The 18,496-nt window shown below is 41.0% G+C and overlaps 1 protein-coding gene across 4 annotated transcripts in view; it reads right to left on the minus strand.

Moving 5' to 3' along the window:
• Nucleotides 1–16,007, minus strand: part of suco (SUN domain containing ossification factor) — a 53,051-nt gene extending 37,044 nt beyond the window's left edge. For all 4 annotated transcript variants that reach the window (XM_050054056.1, XM_050054055.1, XM_050054054.1 and 1 more), the window contains exon 1: nt 15,730–16,007. In XM_050054056.1, coding sequence (XP_049910013.1) covers nt 15,730–15,782 — 53 coding nt within the window. In that variant the 5' untranslated portion in view covers nt 15,783–16,007. The remainder of the gene's footprint in view (nt 1–15,729) is intronic.
• Between the last annotated feature and the right edge of the window lie 2,489 nt (nt 16,008–18,496).

Genomic DNA, 18,496 nt, shown 5'->3' on the forward strand with positions numbered 1-18,496 from the left:
TCCCTCCTCAGTTGCTCTTCCTGAGGTTTCTACCGTTTTTTTCCCCGTTAAAGGGTTTTTTTTTGGGGAGTTTTTCCTTATCCGCTGCGAGGGTCATAAGGACAGAGGGATGTCGTATGCTGTAAAGCCCTGTGAAGCAAATTGTGATTTGTGATATTGGGCTTTATAAATAAAATTGATTGATTGATTGAAAACACGGTAAACAGAATCGTACACACTAATCACAGCATGACACAGCAACGAACAGCATATAACCAGAGCCAGGGTAGATTAGTTGTTGCCTGTCCATCTCCTGGCCTAAATCTCTGACCAGCTTCTCTCTCACACACACTGACAGCACGTGATGGACTTACCCGCCTTAATTGTCTTAAATGAAAAACTTAAACTGTGTCACAGTGTCAAGTGCTGTGGCAAGACAGAGAGAGGAGACAGATGAGCAAAAGTGTGAGAAGAGGGCGAAGGCAAATTACTTGACAAAATACTAAAGTCACTGGGTTTATGTTATAATGGTTAATTATAAATTTACGTGTGTGTGTGTGTGAATAGCAGAGGTGGGACCAAGTCACCGTTTTGCAAGTCTTAAGTCTTTACACCCAAGTCCAAAGACACGTTCTGAGACTTACACTTTAAGTTTCACGTCCTAAACAAGTCATAACTCTTCACCAAATGTAATGCCATTTTAACAACAGAGTAATAATATACTAATTTACAAAAATCATCAGTGCTTTTTAAAATTTAGATCTATTTGTTAAAACAAGTTTGTTGTTGTCTTTGTAGACCCACATGTTTTGCATACTGCAGTTCATTTCTTGTTGAGCATCACATAGTTTTTGTTATCTAATTATCTTTATGAGGGTTTTCCAACTACTGCTCAGTAACCCAGCGTTATTTCCTTATGGGCGCTGTTGGATCAGTTCAAACAAAGTGGATCTGGGGAATTAAGTGCTGACTTGCTAGGAATGTATAGTGTTAACTTAAATCAGCTGTGTCTTTTCCTGACCTAGAAAAGCTTACTCATGCTTTTGTATTCTCGCGTCTCAACTGCTGTAACACACTGTTTACATGCCTCAGTAAATCTCCAGTAGCTCCGCTTCAACTAGTGCAGAACGCTGCAGCTCGTATTTAAACTGGGACAAACTGTAGGTCACATATCACCCTGATCATCACCTTCTTTCATTGGTTGCCACTTAACTAGAGAACTGATTTTAAGATTATTTTAATAACTAAAGCTCAACATGGTTTAACCCCCAGTTATATGGCTGAGCTAACCTGTGCTCCAAGACGTGACCTGAGATCCTCAAGCCTTCCCTCTCTAGTCATCCCTACATCGAGGATGATAACTAAAAGTGACTGGGTTTTTGCCATCAAGGCCAAGAGGCTCCGGAATCCTCTGCCTGAGGAGATCAGGCCGGATAGCATATTACCCATTTTTAAATCATTGCTTAAAACATATTTTTATAGGCAAACTTTCCCTTTTAACGCCTGATTTGTAGTGTTTGATTTGAAACTTTTGTGTTCTATTTCCTTTTGTTCTATTTTTGCTTCTGTACACATTATTTTTCTCAGCTCTTAACAATGTTTTAAATATAGTATTGTTATTGTTGTCTTATTTTCATGTTGTAACGTTAGTTGTATGAAGTCGCAAGTCACTGATGTTAAGGCCCAAGTTGAATTTCAAGTCTTTTTTAATGTTTTCAAGTCTAATCTAAAGAAATCAGATTTGTGACTCGAGTCTGACTCAAGTCCAAGTCATGTGACTTGAGTCCACACTTCTGGAGAACAGTGTGTCTGTCTTCTATCTTCCCAAAAGGGGGGAGTCTTGTGATGTTTTTCACTGAAATTTAGATTATTCTTGATAGATGATGTGTGGTGCAGGAAGATGGGTTAAAAATGCGAGAGAGGCTGATGGAGAACAGTGTGATGACGGAGTGAGTTAGTTCAAGTTTCCCTTTAAACTGGTCGGTCAACTCACCAAAGCCTAATCACATGCTTGGTGAGAGCAAAAACACACACCAAATAAAACTGCTGAATAAATCCAGCTGTTTGGTCTCAGAGCAACATCTCAGAGAATAAATCCTTTAAGCAGGCAGAGAGTTCATATTCACATAACACACTGTTGACTTCTACGGCCGACAGAAAAAACAGTCAGAGAGGGAGATACAGAGAAAAAGAGCTGAAGAGAGAGAATCCAGGAACCACGTGGACAGAGGTGGATTGTGGGGCAGGGAGGTGTGCCAGGGATCGCCAGTAAAAGTAGGCCAGCGCATCTGCCGGGCAGACAAAAACATGTCGTCACCGTTTAGAGAGAAAGTGGGGGCAGAGCCTAAAAGCTCGGCCTTAGAGGACTGAGCGTGTTTGTGTGTGTAGGTTTGCCTGTCCGTCCTGATTTTCCTCCACATCGAAGCATGGAATAATGTAGAGCAGCAGTTTGTTTTAAAGCCTGCTGATCCTCCATAATCCTCTCCACTGGTGCATCTCTGTGGCAGCCAGGGCATAGTGGCTGGACTGGTGAACAGCTCTCTTAACTCACACACACAAACACACACATTTCTGAACCGGACCCTACCACCTTGCCTATGGTACATCTGTTAACTGAAGACACATTGATTTCAGCTCAACCCAAAGAGAATAGGATATTTTTCATTATCAGGGAAGTAAGTCGGCCTACATTAAGAGCAGTTTTTCCTTGATTTGCCTTCTTTTCCCTCTGGTGTACACTGTCTTGAATTCTTCCACACATGGAGTACACTCCTCTTCCAGTGTGACTTGCAAAGCCAGCCCAGGGCATGACAAGATTTACTTTGGAAAAGTGAACTCTCCGACTTCTGCCTGAAATTAAAATGGCTCTACTCTACACTCGAGGACTGTGAAATTCAAAACACAGATTCAGAAATGAACCGTCAATGCCAGATCTTCTGACGGCTGCAAATTCTTCATATTATTCGAACATCTGACCACTTTCTCCTACAAACAGTGGGGTCAAGAGAAAGATTTGAGGGAATGGATGATCACTTTTTCTACTTTACTGCAGCAAACACATTAGCCCTGTAGATGAGCACTGCTGCTCTATTTGTTCATCTTCTTCTGCATGGACAGACCAAAGGCACTAAGTGGTAAATGGGGCTGGAATGGGGGGTGTGTGCTGACATGTTGTGTTGTTCATGGATGACGTGTTTCTTTTTGTAGCCCAACCCAGAAATCACCATACCCTGGTTCCCTCAACAAAAAGCCAATGGCAGTTTTCAAATGTTTTTGGATTATTGCAGAAAATAAACTCTGTGTAAATTTATTGTAGATTGTACATTTATTCAGCAAGAATAATCTTCACAGGTAAACACCATTTTTATGATTTTTGAAGCATAAATGCACTTACTAGAAGTAAAACAACATACACCACGGTCGCATGACTTCGACGTCACCACCACCACGAGGCTGTAAAGCTGTGCTCGGCATGATGGCGTTCTGTCGTCTCATTTGGCAACTTGTTAGCAACTAGGGACGCGCAGATTTATCAGCTTAACATCGGAATCAGCCGACATCCACCCTGTTTACAGTCATCGGCCCATCGCAGGCTAAAAAGCAGGGCTCAAAACTAACAACCAGAAAGTTGAATTAATAAGCAGGTACAAGAGGTATACAATGTCTGTTTCGCGAATGGGCTCTACGATGTCACGGTTGTGTGACGAGATGGCTAGTAGCACCTGTGTCCCATCTTTCAGATTTAATCTTTTAAAATGTAGTTTTGGGGAGAGACTTGAAAAAAATAGGGTTATTTGAAGGAGAAATTTGTTTATGTTTTTACAGCAAAATAAAATAGATATTAGAGGGAATTATGATATTATTATATATATAGTAAAAAAGGGAGTGTAATGAAGGGCTTAAGTACTTTAAATACAGTTCAGTAACTTTTTAATAGTGTAGATTTCTTTGTTTTCCCATCCTAATAAGCAACTGCCTTTTTTCAGACATGTAAATGCTTTAAAATTCATAAATGGGGTTTTTACCTGCATAATTTATGTTGTAGAAGGTCGAATGTCATGCAAACTCATTTCCAGGTTTTAGGACTCATTCCTGCACCTATACCTGTCTCTACAGAGGCATACGCCATATACGTCATCCTGTCTAAAGAATTATGACCCCAAGCCCATTCCTGGCACCAGGATCTGGGTCTGTACATATCAAGCATCTCAGAGCAGAAAAGAATTAGTCCTAACTGGCACAAAACTCTCAGAGTGAAGCTTTTCTGGTTCAACTTTTAGCCTTAGGGGTGAAAGCAACTTACTTTCTGAATCTCTCTCTGCTGTAAGATTTAGGAGAGCTGTAGAGCTTTCCTAACCTGTTACAAGTTCCCAACAGGTAGAAAGTCATAGGATAAACATGAATGTGCAGAACCAAGAAGGTGGAGAAATACGAACAATCTTTGAAACAAAACAGAAATGCAATTTGCCGTAAGACTTGACTGGATAAAACTTTCAGTATAAAAAAGAAGAAAATCTATGATCAAAGAAATAGCTCCTAAAATCAAAGTTGCAGGTTTGGTCATAATTAGCTAGATATGAAGATAATTTTTTACATATGCTCGACTCATTTCCAGATTTGGTTGTGTCTTTTCTTGGACAGAAACCAGTGGATCCAGATCTGCTGTGATCAAACAAGTTTTTACAAGCGAATATTAACATCAAGATTCTTTGGTGTGTATTTTTCAAACTTTAATACATACATGTGCTCAAAACTGAACATCAACACACACAGATATTGACAGGAAACATTATACTGTTCTTAAATCAAATGCAAAGTGCTACTCGTATGATTTTACTTATTGTTTTTACTTCAAGGAAGGAGCCTGTCTAAAATAAGTGAAGGCAACAAGCTTAAAATATAAATTCACCCCCTGCATTAAAGGGATATGTAAGAAAATGAGTTGATAATATATTTGCCTGGATTTATAAAGCTCTGTTTAACCCATGGGACAAAACAGATGTCACACTCTCTGTTCAAACAGAACCTGATTGGTCGCTTTCTTATTATTCTCGTTAAAATGCCATGCTAATAAACGCATTGGCACATGCCCAGTGGTTCCTGGCAGAACAACAATACTTCATCCTGTTTCTACTTAAAGCCAGATAATCACAGTTTGATAAAACACTACAGTTCATCTAATATAGTGAAAGGCCACATACTCGTATTAATCCACACTAGTTGAAGCTATTTGTAAAGCTTGTTTGCCTTTCTGCTACACAAGGATCCTTCTCTGACTACACCGCCTCTGTGACGCAAGTAAATACTTCAAAATTTACACAGGAGCCTCTTTCTAGGATGTAGCGTGAATGAACAGACACACCTCTATTTGGAGGCAAACCTGAAGCACAAAGTAGGCCAAGTTACATGTTGGCAGAGAGACTGCTGCTCATTTACCTGAAATGCCTTCAGCCTGCTGACATTTAGGACATTTTCATCCAAAATTAAAGCTGAACAGCTCGAGATCTGTGTGTTGTCTACATTAAATCATTAATGCAACAATTCAGAAAAAACTAATTCAAACCTCAATAACACAAAAATAGCACCAAGTCAGATACAAACAGCATTTTTGATACTAAGAAAATGCAAAATCTCTCTGCACAGTGATACCATTGCAGGTGTAGTTTGGTAGAGAGAAAATAGTTTCCATATGAAACTACTCACAAGGTCTGTGGATTATCTTGAGTAACCGGGTCATGACCTCTGGTAAGAGACACTGCAGTTGATTTTTGTTTTTTTTTTAGTCCTTTGAGAACCACAAGCTGAGTGCCATCTAGTTAGGAACCGAACTTGGTACTTTTACGGGTACCGACTGAATGACATCAATACTACCAAATACTGATTCATGTTTAAGTATTCAGTGCCAAATTTCAGTACTTGAGAACACGTCTGAGTGGGAACGCCAGGTATTGAACAAGAGGAGGAAGTGCCATGAAGCGCCCCAAAGCCTGAGAGTCAGCCATGGAGCTCCGACGCCAGCAATGGAGCTCTGCGGAGCTGCCGGGTTCAACTTCAGACAGAGGTGGAAGCCGCCTAAACCTGGGAAGTTCTTCACTGGCTTCCAAGCGAGCCACAACTATTGCTGCAGCACCGATCTGAGTGTCAATCTCCCAAGATAGTTTCGGTTTCTGGTCTATTTTCATTTCTATATTATTTTAGTATCACTGCTAGATGTGCAGACACACATACACACAAGGAGACAGACTGACAGAGACAGAATATTAGCTCCATGTGTGATTAGAAAAGAGCAGAATTGTGCTTCGGTCTACAACGTGACCCCTGCAGCTTGTTCAAAAATGCCATTTATATTTTACTACAAAAGTAAAGCACCGAAAAAGGTACCGTTGGGTGTCTGTACTAAATTACAGGTACTGGTGTCTGTATCGATAAAATGTGAACAGTACCCAACCCAACATCTAGTTCTAATATACTGAAGAAAAGGCAGAGACCTCAACGGCCGACATCTCCAACATTAGGCAACTCACACCAAAACAATCAAGACTGATAAAAAGCACTACAGACAGGTGGAAAAATATTTGTATTTTAATTTTGGGGTGATATTTCCCTTTAAATTACTGGTTATACAATTAAGCAGTTATCGTCTGGGTTGATTGGTGAAAACATAACAATATTGGCATTTACATTGTTTTTTATTGTATCTATACCAATGTGTTAAATGCCTTTGTAATAATGTATTTATCAGCAAATTAAACATGAATCTCTCTGTTACGAAGCTAAACAAAAGACCTACAGTCACAGCATGGTGGCAACAGTGAAGCTGTGACACTGTGAAGCATCGCAGCAGTCAGACAGGGATCAAAGAGGCTTGGGAATGCGACATCAGGAACATCGGCCCTGGACAATAGGTCTGACGGACGCAGTCATGTGATATAATGTCATTTGATAGGAAAAGCTACTTTGCCAGGGTGGGTTAGCATGGGTGGGTGTGGAGTGAACAATGAATGCGTGAATGCTAGTCAGTATGAATGCTTCGTCAGGCACAGCAGGGGAACAAAAACTCATCAAAGATTCACCTAAGAACACAGTGTACCCATGTGCTGCGGCGTAGTGAACGCTTACATTTACCACCATGCATACTACAGTGTAAACAGTTCGAGCAGGGAATCGTCATGTTTTTTCAAACCCTGGAAACTGACAGGACGACTTTGATATTCTGGCTCATACATTACATGCATACATACTATCTTGATATTTAGCAATTTTTTTCTGGATCAATGAGCTGCAAATTATTTGATTCTGACGCCCATTTTTCAAATCTATTTATTTCAGCCTGTGAAATAAGATAATGGGATCTTACATTTAGCAGGCGACTTGAAGAAAGTGGATTTGATGGTGTTGGTATGTCTTGAGATCCAAGCTTAAGCAAAACATGCCATTATTAGCTTTAGTACACAATGTTCTTTAGCACTGTACATCAACAATGGACAGGGAGTCCCTCTCTGTACATTGCCCTCACCCAGACTAATGAAAAGGCAGACACGCACTCAGTCAATCACTTGCTGCATACAAGACCAAACCTTTAACAAAGAAAAAGAAAGAAATAGACCACCACATGCAGCACAAGCATAACAGCCGGGCTGGTCGGTAGCTGCTTAAGGTAAACAGTGAGGAGCAGTGAGCCAGAGAGGGGGAGGGGAGGAGAAGAAACCAGAGCATTTTCAGTGGGGAAAAACTGTGCCCTTTGAGGAAGACAGAAAAAAGCGACGCTGATTTCAGTGGAATGAACTATCAAATACACACAGAGCATCAAAGCATTAGTAAAGTCTTGGGATGCATTTAAACAACATGAGATGGAAAATTCTCATGCTTTAAAGCCCTTTAGATTAATACCATACAATTAAAAACCTGCTGAACGACGTGCCCTGTTAATTGCTCAGTAAATACATTCAGTGGGTATACGCAGTATCAAACAAAAAAAAGAAGTGTAAACTGAATAATCATTTGACAAATATTCATGTCAATCAACTCTCTTGCCTTTGTCACACTCTCCTCTCACATACGCAAACACACACAACACCACGATCAAGTGTTCTGATGCAAGTCTCCACCTTTAAAACCCAACAATCTCCACCCTCAGATTGCTATTCACTGATACAGTAAACAGTAATATTTTCATTCTAACCACTGACAAAGCCTCGGGCTACTGGCCTGCAATCAACTCTCACTGCAGGCCTACCTATTCCCAGAAAAATATTATGTGAGCAACAGGATCCTGCGAAGACTTTTTCCAGAAAGAAAAAGAGAATCTTAATCGAATCTTGTAGCAGAGTTGCACCGCCATGGGGCTCATTGCAGATGACTGCAAGCTTTTCAACAATATGTCACACGAACAAATCTACAAGAACATAATGCAGGTTTATGACGCAGAATCCACAACACAAAGATATGCTGATATGCAGTGAAAAGCAGTTTGCATTTGATTTACCTTGGCACACCCAACTTCAAATAAGCCTTGAGAACTATTTTCTGAGTAAAGGATGTAAGATGATGGACTCACACAAAAATGAAACAGATGACACTCAATCCTTTTAACATCTGCTTTTTGTTTTCATTTAAGGCAAAAGACAAGACACCTAACAGCGAACCATGAGTCTCTGCTTTATACTAACCTCCACTGTCTCCAGACTTTACTCAAAATACTGTTATCTCAAAGCGGATATCGCATTCTTACTCAGTTATCCAGTTGTTCTTTGGTCAAGTAAACAGACAAAGTGGATCAATAAAGTCTGGCTTCTACTCATTGTTTTCTGTTTCTCTACAAATCAATGATTCTGTTATCCACCTGACAAGTAGTCAAAGCTTCAGCCTAAGCTCACTGTATTGTACAAACTGCAGCCTGATTTGCTCATGATTAACACACACCACACAAATAATACTTACTACAAGCGTCCTACGTTCATTTCTTTATTGAAGGAAATTTTATTGCAATCTGGATTTGATAATGTGTTGATCACCCAGCCCTGCCGCCAACCGCTGCCTTTCACACCTTGGTGTACTCACATCACCTTACGCTGGGTCTGCCTCAGGTGTTAGCTCACTCTGAGTACCTCACATTTCTCATGTTATAAAAAGCTGCCAGCATAAAGCATTAACATACAGAGCGCCATGCAGCTGGGGGGACAGGAAGGCCGGCAGGCAAAAGAGCTCAGTGTGCTCGGCAGTCTCCATGGCCAGTGGGCAGGAACAATAGTGTGCTCTAGAGTGCCAGTCCAGCTCTGTCTCCTCACATAAAACCAGAGCGGCCAGCCTGCAGTGCTGAACACTGCTACAATAACAACAACAGAAAGATGGACTCAGTTACGGAGCCTCTGGTCTCTAAGCCAACAGTCGAGGACAGGGAAGGTTTTATCACTGTGTTTTTTAACTTTACTGTACGTTCAAACCAGGAGCTTCCAAAGAGGCAAAGTCTCTTGCAGACACCCAAGAAGCACGACTGTCAAAAATATCTGTGGCAGCTTTGGTTGCTCATCACGTGAATCATTGAACGTTCGATCGTGCTTGTCAATTTAAAGGAGCCACAAAGCGGGTTACTGGCTTGAAAGCAGCGTAGTTGCTGCTTGCTGTTGTCCAGTCAAAAAGCTCGTAGTTGGCCTACAGAAAGTTAAGTTTGGTCAATGAAAACAGAAAACGTATGTCATCCCATTAAAACCAAGCAAGGAAGACTTGCATGCTACGTCGCAACATTAGCCTGCAATTCTCTCCTCTATTACAAACATTACACACTTTAACACTCACCAGACCAACCGACTACCTGCGCGACACGGCCCCAAGCCTCACTCTTTTTATTTTGGTCTCTGTAACCGAACAGCGACACATTATAAAGGGACTGAGTGGGTGTGAATGCAAGTAATAAACTTCTCGATATCCACTGTCGGAACAAGTGTGCTGTAGGAACCAAAGTTACATGGCTTGTTCTCTGGGACCTGCTTTATCGAAGCACGTCAGCGTTCCAATTGGTTGTCGCCACACCGCGTCAGAGCTCATTACCATAAAGTTAAACAAATTTTAACTCCCCTCTGGACCCACTCCGGTCGCTTTGGTCGCCCAAGACGTGTGGCTGACGACAAGGTCGCCCAAGTCCCCGGGCTCTCATTGACAATGAATGACTTCCGCCGCTTTGGAAGCTCTGGTCGCTGTTGGTGTGAACGTACAGTAACATGGTGTAACAGCTAGTTAGACCCAGTCTCTCAGTCTGACAAATGGAAGTAGTCTTCTGTAGAGGGTTTTATTCTTTTGATTAATATAACAAAATCTACACCTAATGACAAGTGCCTGTTTTTATTTCTTTCGACAGGAAGTGATGTCTTCAGATTGCTTATTGTGTCTGCCAATCAAAAAACAAAGAAATTTAATTTGCTATCAAAGCGATATCAAACGAGACCCCCAAATGTTTGGTGTTTTTATTGAAAAACTGACTTGACTTGGATCAATTTTCTGCTGATCGAGTACATGATTGACCAATCAGTTCAGCCTAGTCTGTTTTTCAAATTGAACATTGACAATGCGGAAAGGCACACATTATCTGGTGATTGATTGATTTGATTAAACTCAAAGAAAAGATGACAAACACCTATGTCTAAGAACAAGAGGCCCGGGCCTGTTTTCCTTGCTGCAGATGATAATTCTGCTGTTTTCTGACATGTAGGTGAAGTGTCATGTTTGCTCTGACAGATAACCTTGAGGCTTTTGTTTTGCTTAAAAAACAAATCCAACTGCATTCTTTGTAAGTTAATCAATGATTTAAATTCACAAGTTTTTAAAAAGGAGTACCTCAGATACCATTGAACAGAGCTGAGATATGCAACATCTTCCCTCAGAAACTGAATCAAGAGAAGATAAGAACACAAACCAACTTAACAACCCTTTAGTGACAAACTGGAGCAAGCATAGACTCCTATTGCTCCACTGTATAAGAGCTGGTTATCTGAATTTTTCCATGATAAAACAATGAGTTTCTTCTAGTCAAGTGACTGACTTTAACAGAATGTCAAGAAATCATGTATGTCTTATCTGTGAATCAGTATGTCCTCATGCACATTACCTGCATAGCGTGACAGTACGGTATGTGGGCACTTCTGGATAAGGAAATATTGGGGCAGACGTCTGCAACTCATAAATTAATATCAACAATGTCCTTCAGACGATATGAAAGACAGTATATGCAATGTATCTCGATACCCCCAGGTTGGATGAGATCACTCACTGATCATACTCCTCTGACCACCCAAAACATGACTCAACATGACGTCAGAATGTGGCAAATGTGCTCTTAAAAACAGAAAATTGGGTAAATATTGGGAAAATACCAGAGAATGCTCCCGTCACATTTGAGATTCTCCTTTAACCTTCGATCAGACTGCTTTCACAAGGAACCCAGCAGGACAACAAAGGAGTCATCTAATAAAAGCAGAGCTAAAAGGACAGAAAAAACAAGCACGTGTTGACACTGCAAATCACAGCAGCCATACTGTATTACAGGACCATAAACGTTACAAGGCAGCTGGATGAAATGCATAGCTAGGAGGTGATGGGCTTCGGGGAAAGGCTCGGGTAATCAACATCGTCACCGTGTCCCAAGGCAAGGCTTTGTTACCTTCAATTTCACCTTCAAGTCCCAGCCCCTCCCTCCTCTTTCATGGCTGGAGCAGCCAAATAACACACACAGAGCCTTCTCTGTTTCTCTGTCATTTTCTCTCAGTGCCCGATACAGGTGCTGGTGAGTGTCTGCTGGTGGCAAATATAGGCAGTGCTATCAGTGACAACAGTCTCCTTGGCCACTTGCACACGTGGGCACCTCAAGGCGGATCTACTTATGCAACAACTGCCCCAAAAGGGGAACTTTTACGACACAGTTCTTTTAACGAGGGGGTCCTATGGCTATACACTGGTTTCCTGCTATGCAAAAAGTGTTTACGTTGCCTTTGAGCAGGTTTTAGAGGACACCGCTCAGATGAGCACACTGTCAAGAAATACTTTTAAACCTTTGTTTATTCACAACACTGCAAAGTGTGTGTGTAGTGAAGGGGAATTCTCCTGATGCTATGTTTAACAAACTCCATTAGCCCCTTAACATATTGTGAGCTTTCCAAAAATATTTGTGCCACAAAACAGATGCTCTACACAAGATTGCTCAAGACTTCAAGCTGCAAGTTGGGAAACCCTGATCTGGCAGCAGAGAGTGAGTGAAAGCCCCTATAGACAGTCCCATCCTATAGATGACCTAGGAAAGGAAACAGGTTGGACGAGCTAAACCCACGGTGTTCTGTTACTGGACTAATGTCAAAACATACGGCACGAACATCAAAACACCTCTTTGGGTAATGCAAGCACAAGGAGGAACACACAGCAGTACCCCAGAGTAATTTAAACTGCATCAAAGTAATTTAATTGCATATCAGACTAATCAGCAGCACAGACACTGAATTATAAAACAATCAGGCGAGTCAGCACATTTAAATTCAACAGCACTGAGTGGACAGCTTCATTTTACTTGCACACGCTCAAGAGAATTGTAATGCTTCGCGACTTTTGTTATGCTTAATGGAATATACTATGAAGTCCCCCGTTGGACAGTTGGCTGCAGAGTTATCTCATAAGTGCTAATCACATTACATAACAATAATCTTCAAATGGCTGTGAAACTAATGAGCCTATGACACAGGGACAGAATGAGATGATGACAACACGTGCAGCTATTACTCTTGAGCATGTTCCTGTCCTGACCTGTACAAATGCAATAATAACAATCCAATTATTTATTTACCCACGCAGGTACTTTAACAGAATACAGAATTAGCAGAAACACGTCAACTGTTGGAGGGAAAGTCCGACAGTGTTTACTACAGAGAAAAGTGCTGACACACACCACACTTAACTGATGTTGAGAAACTAAAGTTAAAATCTAAATGGGGAGAAAATAGGCATGTGGTGAGCTATGATTACTGACAACATGGCTGGGAACGTGCACCCCTCACACAAACACACTCAAGTACACATGCACGCTTTCTCTAGTGATGCTGATGTCAACAGCCTAAGCTAGCTTGCAGCACACACAGTTAAGAGCCCACAGTTGCTGACTACAGGAGCGTGACACACACACAGAATACATTTTGGTGTGCGTTTCTAAACACTGCAGCACAAAGATCTCAAGCTGATCAGTAAAAGTAGTCTCACAGTAATACACAGAGAACAACACTTCACGTAACAAATAAAAGCCGCACAGGGTTATTAAAAAACAGCAGGGGAATCACAGCGACAGACTGATGCACCCCCAACAGGCTTTCGCCACCAGCCTCCAGATACAGAGGCCCTTTCTGCCTAAAATTACTGCTGCCTTGGAAACCTTTGGATTACTGCAAGGACTGCATTCCCTGTGTCTGTGTTCCCACTGGGACGTGTGAGAGCTGGCACAGAGGAGTGAGAAGCCGACAGCAGCACGCTAAAAGGGTTTGCATCAGTAATGAAGTCTGTGCGTGCGGTTTCATGGCCATTAGTTAGTTTGTGGGAAAGTGAAAATGTGCACCAAGGTTTTAAGCAAGCAAACACCTGACATGCAAGGCTGTAATCAAATATAGCCGTGAACAGGTAAGGCTGTCTCATTCGTGAATTTACTCTATAATCCAATATTCCCTTCTTGAATTTAAATGACTGACAACAAATGTGTTGATCCCTCAGTCAGTTCCCTGTTTGACTTGCTGAACCCTGTTCTGCCTAACTGCTGTGTTTTAATGTTCTCATGTTTTTTTCTATTTTATTTGCCTAATATAAAGATGAAAATCTATGCTAAAGCTTATCCCAGCAATACCTGAACTCTTGAAATAACCTTTGGGAATGTGATCATTCTTCAGGAAATAAAGTAACAAGGATTTACCATAGTCTAAATCAGTGAGCTTGTATTTAACTTGTCAGTCTGACCAAATATTTAGACTTCTTTTAAACCATTTTGCAAAAAAATGAATACTTTAAGGTAGTACACCAGACTGCATACTGAAGACAGCTAATTTTTGTATGACAGCACAAAAATCACATTCATGTCATGCTCAATAAAGTGTGAGCATTGAAAACTGTTTCCAAGAGAAGAAAAACAACAACTTGTACAGGATATAATGATCAGGGACCTTAAGTATGAATGCAATGGATATTCCTTGCCCTGTGTGTTACCACTACAGAACTACTGTTGGCTCTGCAGTGGTAAAACAGGTATCAAGGTATCATTTCCTGGAAACATTGTAATGACGGAGGAGACATCACACTGAAGTAAGAGTATTACATCATTTGAAAGTACCAAGTTTTTAAAGGTTTACAAACGGAAGTACTTTCTACAACTAATAATCCATCAAATGTGTGTTGCATTTGTTTTATCATGGCAAAGATTATACAGTCTCCAAAAGAACTAAATCATCTCTACATTGTCAGGAATGTGATGGTAAATTGTTGCAAAGAAATGACCAGGACAGCACAGAAAGACACAATAGTCTGCAGGCCACACGTTGAAAGGTTAACAGCTCCTGAGTCACCAATCTGGATAGAGGTGGCATGTTAGCCGGCCTGTTAATCCCATTTCACAAACCCTGCGCATTGTTACCTGCTCCGTGCCTCAGAGATTACACAAATTCATGAGTTACGTTAATCTACCAAATGTCACCTCTGGGTCCATGTACTCTGGCAAAGAACTACCCACACGTGCATTAGAGTGCAACTTATGTGCAATGTTGAATGTCATGACAGATCTGTTATATTTCTAAAAGTATACTGATGCAATCATTTTGCACAGTGTTTTCACCAGACTGTAAACTCTTGCTCTTTAGTGTTTTGCAGTGGATCTTGTGTGTCTGTGATGTGTATCTAGACTTAATGGGTACCCACATAAAGTAAATCCATTTTAAATTTGACTACTACTAGTTGTATGGTTAAAACAATGCCTACATACGCTGTATTTTTTGCAACAAATGCAGAGAAAGACTTGCTTTTTGTATGTCATATGATTATAAATTGAGTCATCTGGGTTCAAATTTGTTTCACAGACGAATTTAACAATCTTCAGACATCAATTGGGGCATTACTAGCTGATGATGTGGATGTGACACAATTTTTTGGGCGTTTTAGAGGTGGACAACTTGTTTAATTAAAAAATAACCAACTGTGAAATAATGAGTGATTGAATCCCTTAATTACAGGGAAGTAAAGTTATAATTGCATCATTATATATATTAAAAAGAAAGCACATCTTATCAATGTAACTGTAAGTACTCTTTAGTCCACCAGCCACCAAACAAGAAGGTTTGCCTATACACACCATGCTCACTGGTTTAGGTTGGTTAGCCATGTTGCTACTCAACAGTTGGCTAGCTAACATACTAACCCACTAAATAATATTTAAACATCAAACTTTATCAACCAGTTTCTGTCAAGTACCGACACAACCCTAGAAAGGCTCTTCTTTCTACCAACAGATCCGTTAAACATCACACTGACCGCACACTGTGACGAGCTGATAATGTTAGCTATGTAGCAGGGAGGATTCATGTCACTGAACACTGATGACTGACACATACTCTGCGGCAAAGACATCAAGCAAAGCGACGTGACGGACAGTAAAATCATCATGAAACGTGGTTCAGCTATTGAAACGGCTGTCACCTGTCTGACGTGACGTTAGTAAGGTGAATGGAGGTGTCGGGCTTAGCTTACCAGCACAGGAGAGCTACAATGAGGCACACCAACAAAACGCGCAGCCTCTTCATTATCTTCCCGCGGGGACCAACATCCTCGCTCTTTGGGGGGGTTTCTAATCTCTCTCGGCTACACAATAAACCGAAGACAAGCCTTTTAGTTGACTGAGGGCTTGTGTTAATAACAAAGGAACAAACGACTGTCCTCCTGTAGCTAAAACCTACACTTGAGATGTGCTAATTTTCATTGTGCGGACCAGTAGTCCGCCTCTTTTTCGGCTTTAGCTGCTACTGCTGTTGTCGAGTAGCTGGCTCTCGGTATGTTCAACCCCTGCTTCATGTCTGACCAATCAAATCAGAGCTATGGATCCATCGACCAATCATAGGCGACGTAGCAATACCGTATTTGGCAAAGCCCCACCCCCTCTGGTCGGGATGAGTTGGTGAATGTGGAGCAGGACGCGTCACCTATTTCTTGATAAGCAAACCACTAAAGCACGCAATATGTGCAGTTATTGCTCAACCGTGTGATGCCAAACGTTTCGATATAAATGACTAACATTCATATCCTTGTTTTCTGTAAAGGAAATACACGTGGAAGGTCAAAATCACTTAATGAGGTGTGTAGTGAGGAATGTGAACATCGTGTACTTTGTTCCCTCATTGCCACAACACCTTTATATTGTATAAAACTGTTTATTTAAAAACACCCTGAAACGGTTTATTAAAAACATCCATGTGTTATCAAAACTGAAAGGAATGTAGCTCAATTTCTAATATTATATCTGTATCACAAAATTATTATATCAGAAATATCTGTGTCATTTTCATCATTTTCATGTTTCATTTAAACTTTTCGTAGGGTTTCACAAATCATCAAAATCAATGGGTAATTAAAGTGGTAATTGTTCTTTACATTGGTAGAGTTAAGAAAAGAAAAATCTTGAATGCTGATGGCATTTGGAATAAAGGACTTTTTAAAAACACTTTGGCCAGAGGGACGCTGTAGTGCCTCCCAGATTTCAGAAGCTTAAACTGACTGGAAAGAGGATGGGAGCTATCTGCCAGGATTCTCCGAGCCGTCCTCCTTGTCCTGTCAATGTAAAGGTGGGTCAGAAGAACTCCTGACATGTTCCACCCACTCAAACACCGTTGCAGACCAAGTACCCCTCCTCATGGCAGCAGTACTCCCCAATGGCAGTGGCCCCCCAGCAGGATAATGCACCATGCCACACTGCAAACACTGTTTAGAAATGTCCTGTGGAGCGTGACAAAAAGCTCAAGGTGATGTGCCAGTACCCTAGATGTACCCTAATCCAAGGTGGGGCCTCCTTGGATCAGACTTGGCTCTGACCTGTCGAGGCATGGACACTGGGAGTGTCCTGCTGTGTCTGGCACCAGTGCGTTGGCAGCAGATCCATTTAGTCCAGTGGGTTGTGAGGTGGGTTAACGGCACGTGCCACAGATGCTCATTCAGACTGGGATCTGGGGAATTTGGAGGCCAGGTTTAAGTTTATTTACTTTATTAATCCCCCTAAAGGGAAATTCAATGTTTTCACTCTTGCTTGTCAATTACACACAGGTCCGAAAGACACACACGTGCATAAACAGGACCTATACATGCACAAAGTGGAGAGATGTTAGAGTGAGGCGCCCCGAGCGGTTGGGGGGTTCGGTGCCTTGCTCAAAGGCACCTCGGCAGTGCCCAGGAGGTGAACTGGCACCTCTCCAGCCACCAGTCCACACTCCATATTTTGGTCCGGACGGGGACTCAAACAGGCGATCCTCTGGTTCCCAACCCAAGTCCCTATGGACTGAGCTACTGTCGCCCCAGTTGACACTTTGAGGTCTTTGTCACATTCCTTGGGTGATTCCTGAGCCATGTTTGCAGTGTGGCATGGTGCATTATCCTGCTGGGGGGCCACTGCCATTGGGGAGTACTGTTGCCATGAGGGGGGGTACTTGGTCTGCAACGGTGTTTGAGTGGGTGGAACATGTCAGGTGGTATCCACATGAATGCCAGGACCAAAGGTTTCCCAGCAGAACAATGCAATGGAACAAAATAATCAAAGGTATTCACTTCACCTGTTCCCATCCTTATATTCATAAATGACTAAATACCTATTTCCGTATTGCATATTAATATGTAAATTAGTATTTATTCATTTATGGGTATGTGCGTGTACACACACATATATATTGGTACGCATATTCATATGTTCACTTATTTAAATATTAAAAAGATAGCACGACAAGTTGATGAAGAAGTATGTGTAATATTGATATTTATATTTATTGATATTTATCATACATTTGGACTGGTTCATACTTGCTAGTCATGGATAACTGTCCATTTATACATATGCAAAGATAAGTTTTGTAAGAGAGATATTCCGTATTTACTGTTATACACATATACATGGATTATTTTTGTGTGACAACGTTAAAAGGTAGTAACAATGGTATATTTAGAAAAGTCTTAGGTATAGGTGTATCTACATAAGGAAGCTGTCTGTTTCATTTATCTCAATTACTTATGGCGAAGGGCTGGATTTAATGACTTAATACTTCCTCCCGCTCCTTTTCCATTATGTAAATCAAAGTAACTATACACTGACAATTGCTTTTAATTATGATTTTTTTTTTATTAGTAGCCTAAATACTGCTTTCTTTGTCTGCTTGCTTGATTGTACATGTTCAAAAATAAATAGCCTATCAAACATCATAAATGTTGTCAATTCTCTCGTATTTCTTTAAATGTGATCTTGTATTGGAAAATTTGACTT

The sequence above is a fragment of the Epinephelus moara genome, chromosome 10 (assembly GCF_006386435.1).
Source record: "Epinephelus moara isolate mb chromosome 10, YSFRI_EMoa_1.0, whole genome shotgun sequence".
Taxonomy (NCBI): domain Eukaryota; kingdom Metazoa; phylum Chordata; class Actinopteri; order Perciformes; family Serranidae; genus Epinephelus; species Epinephelus moara.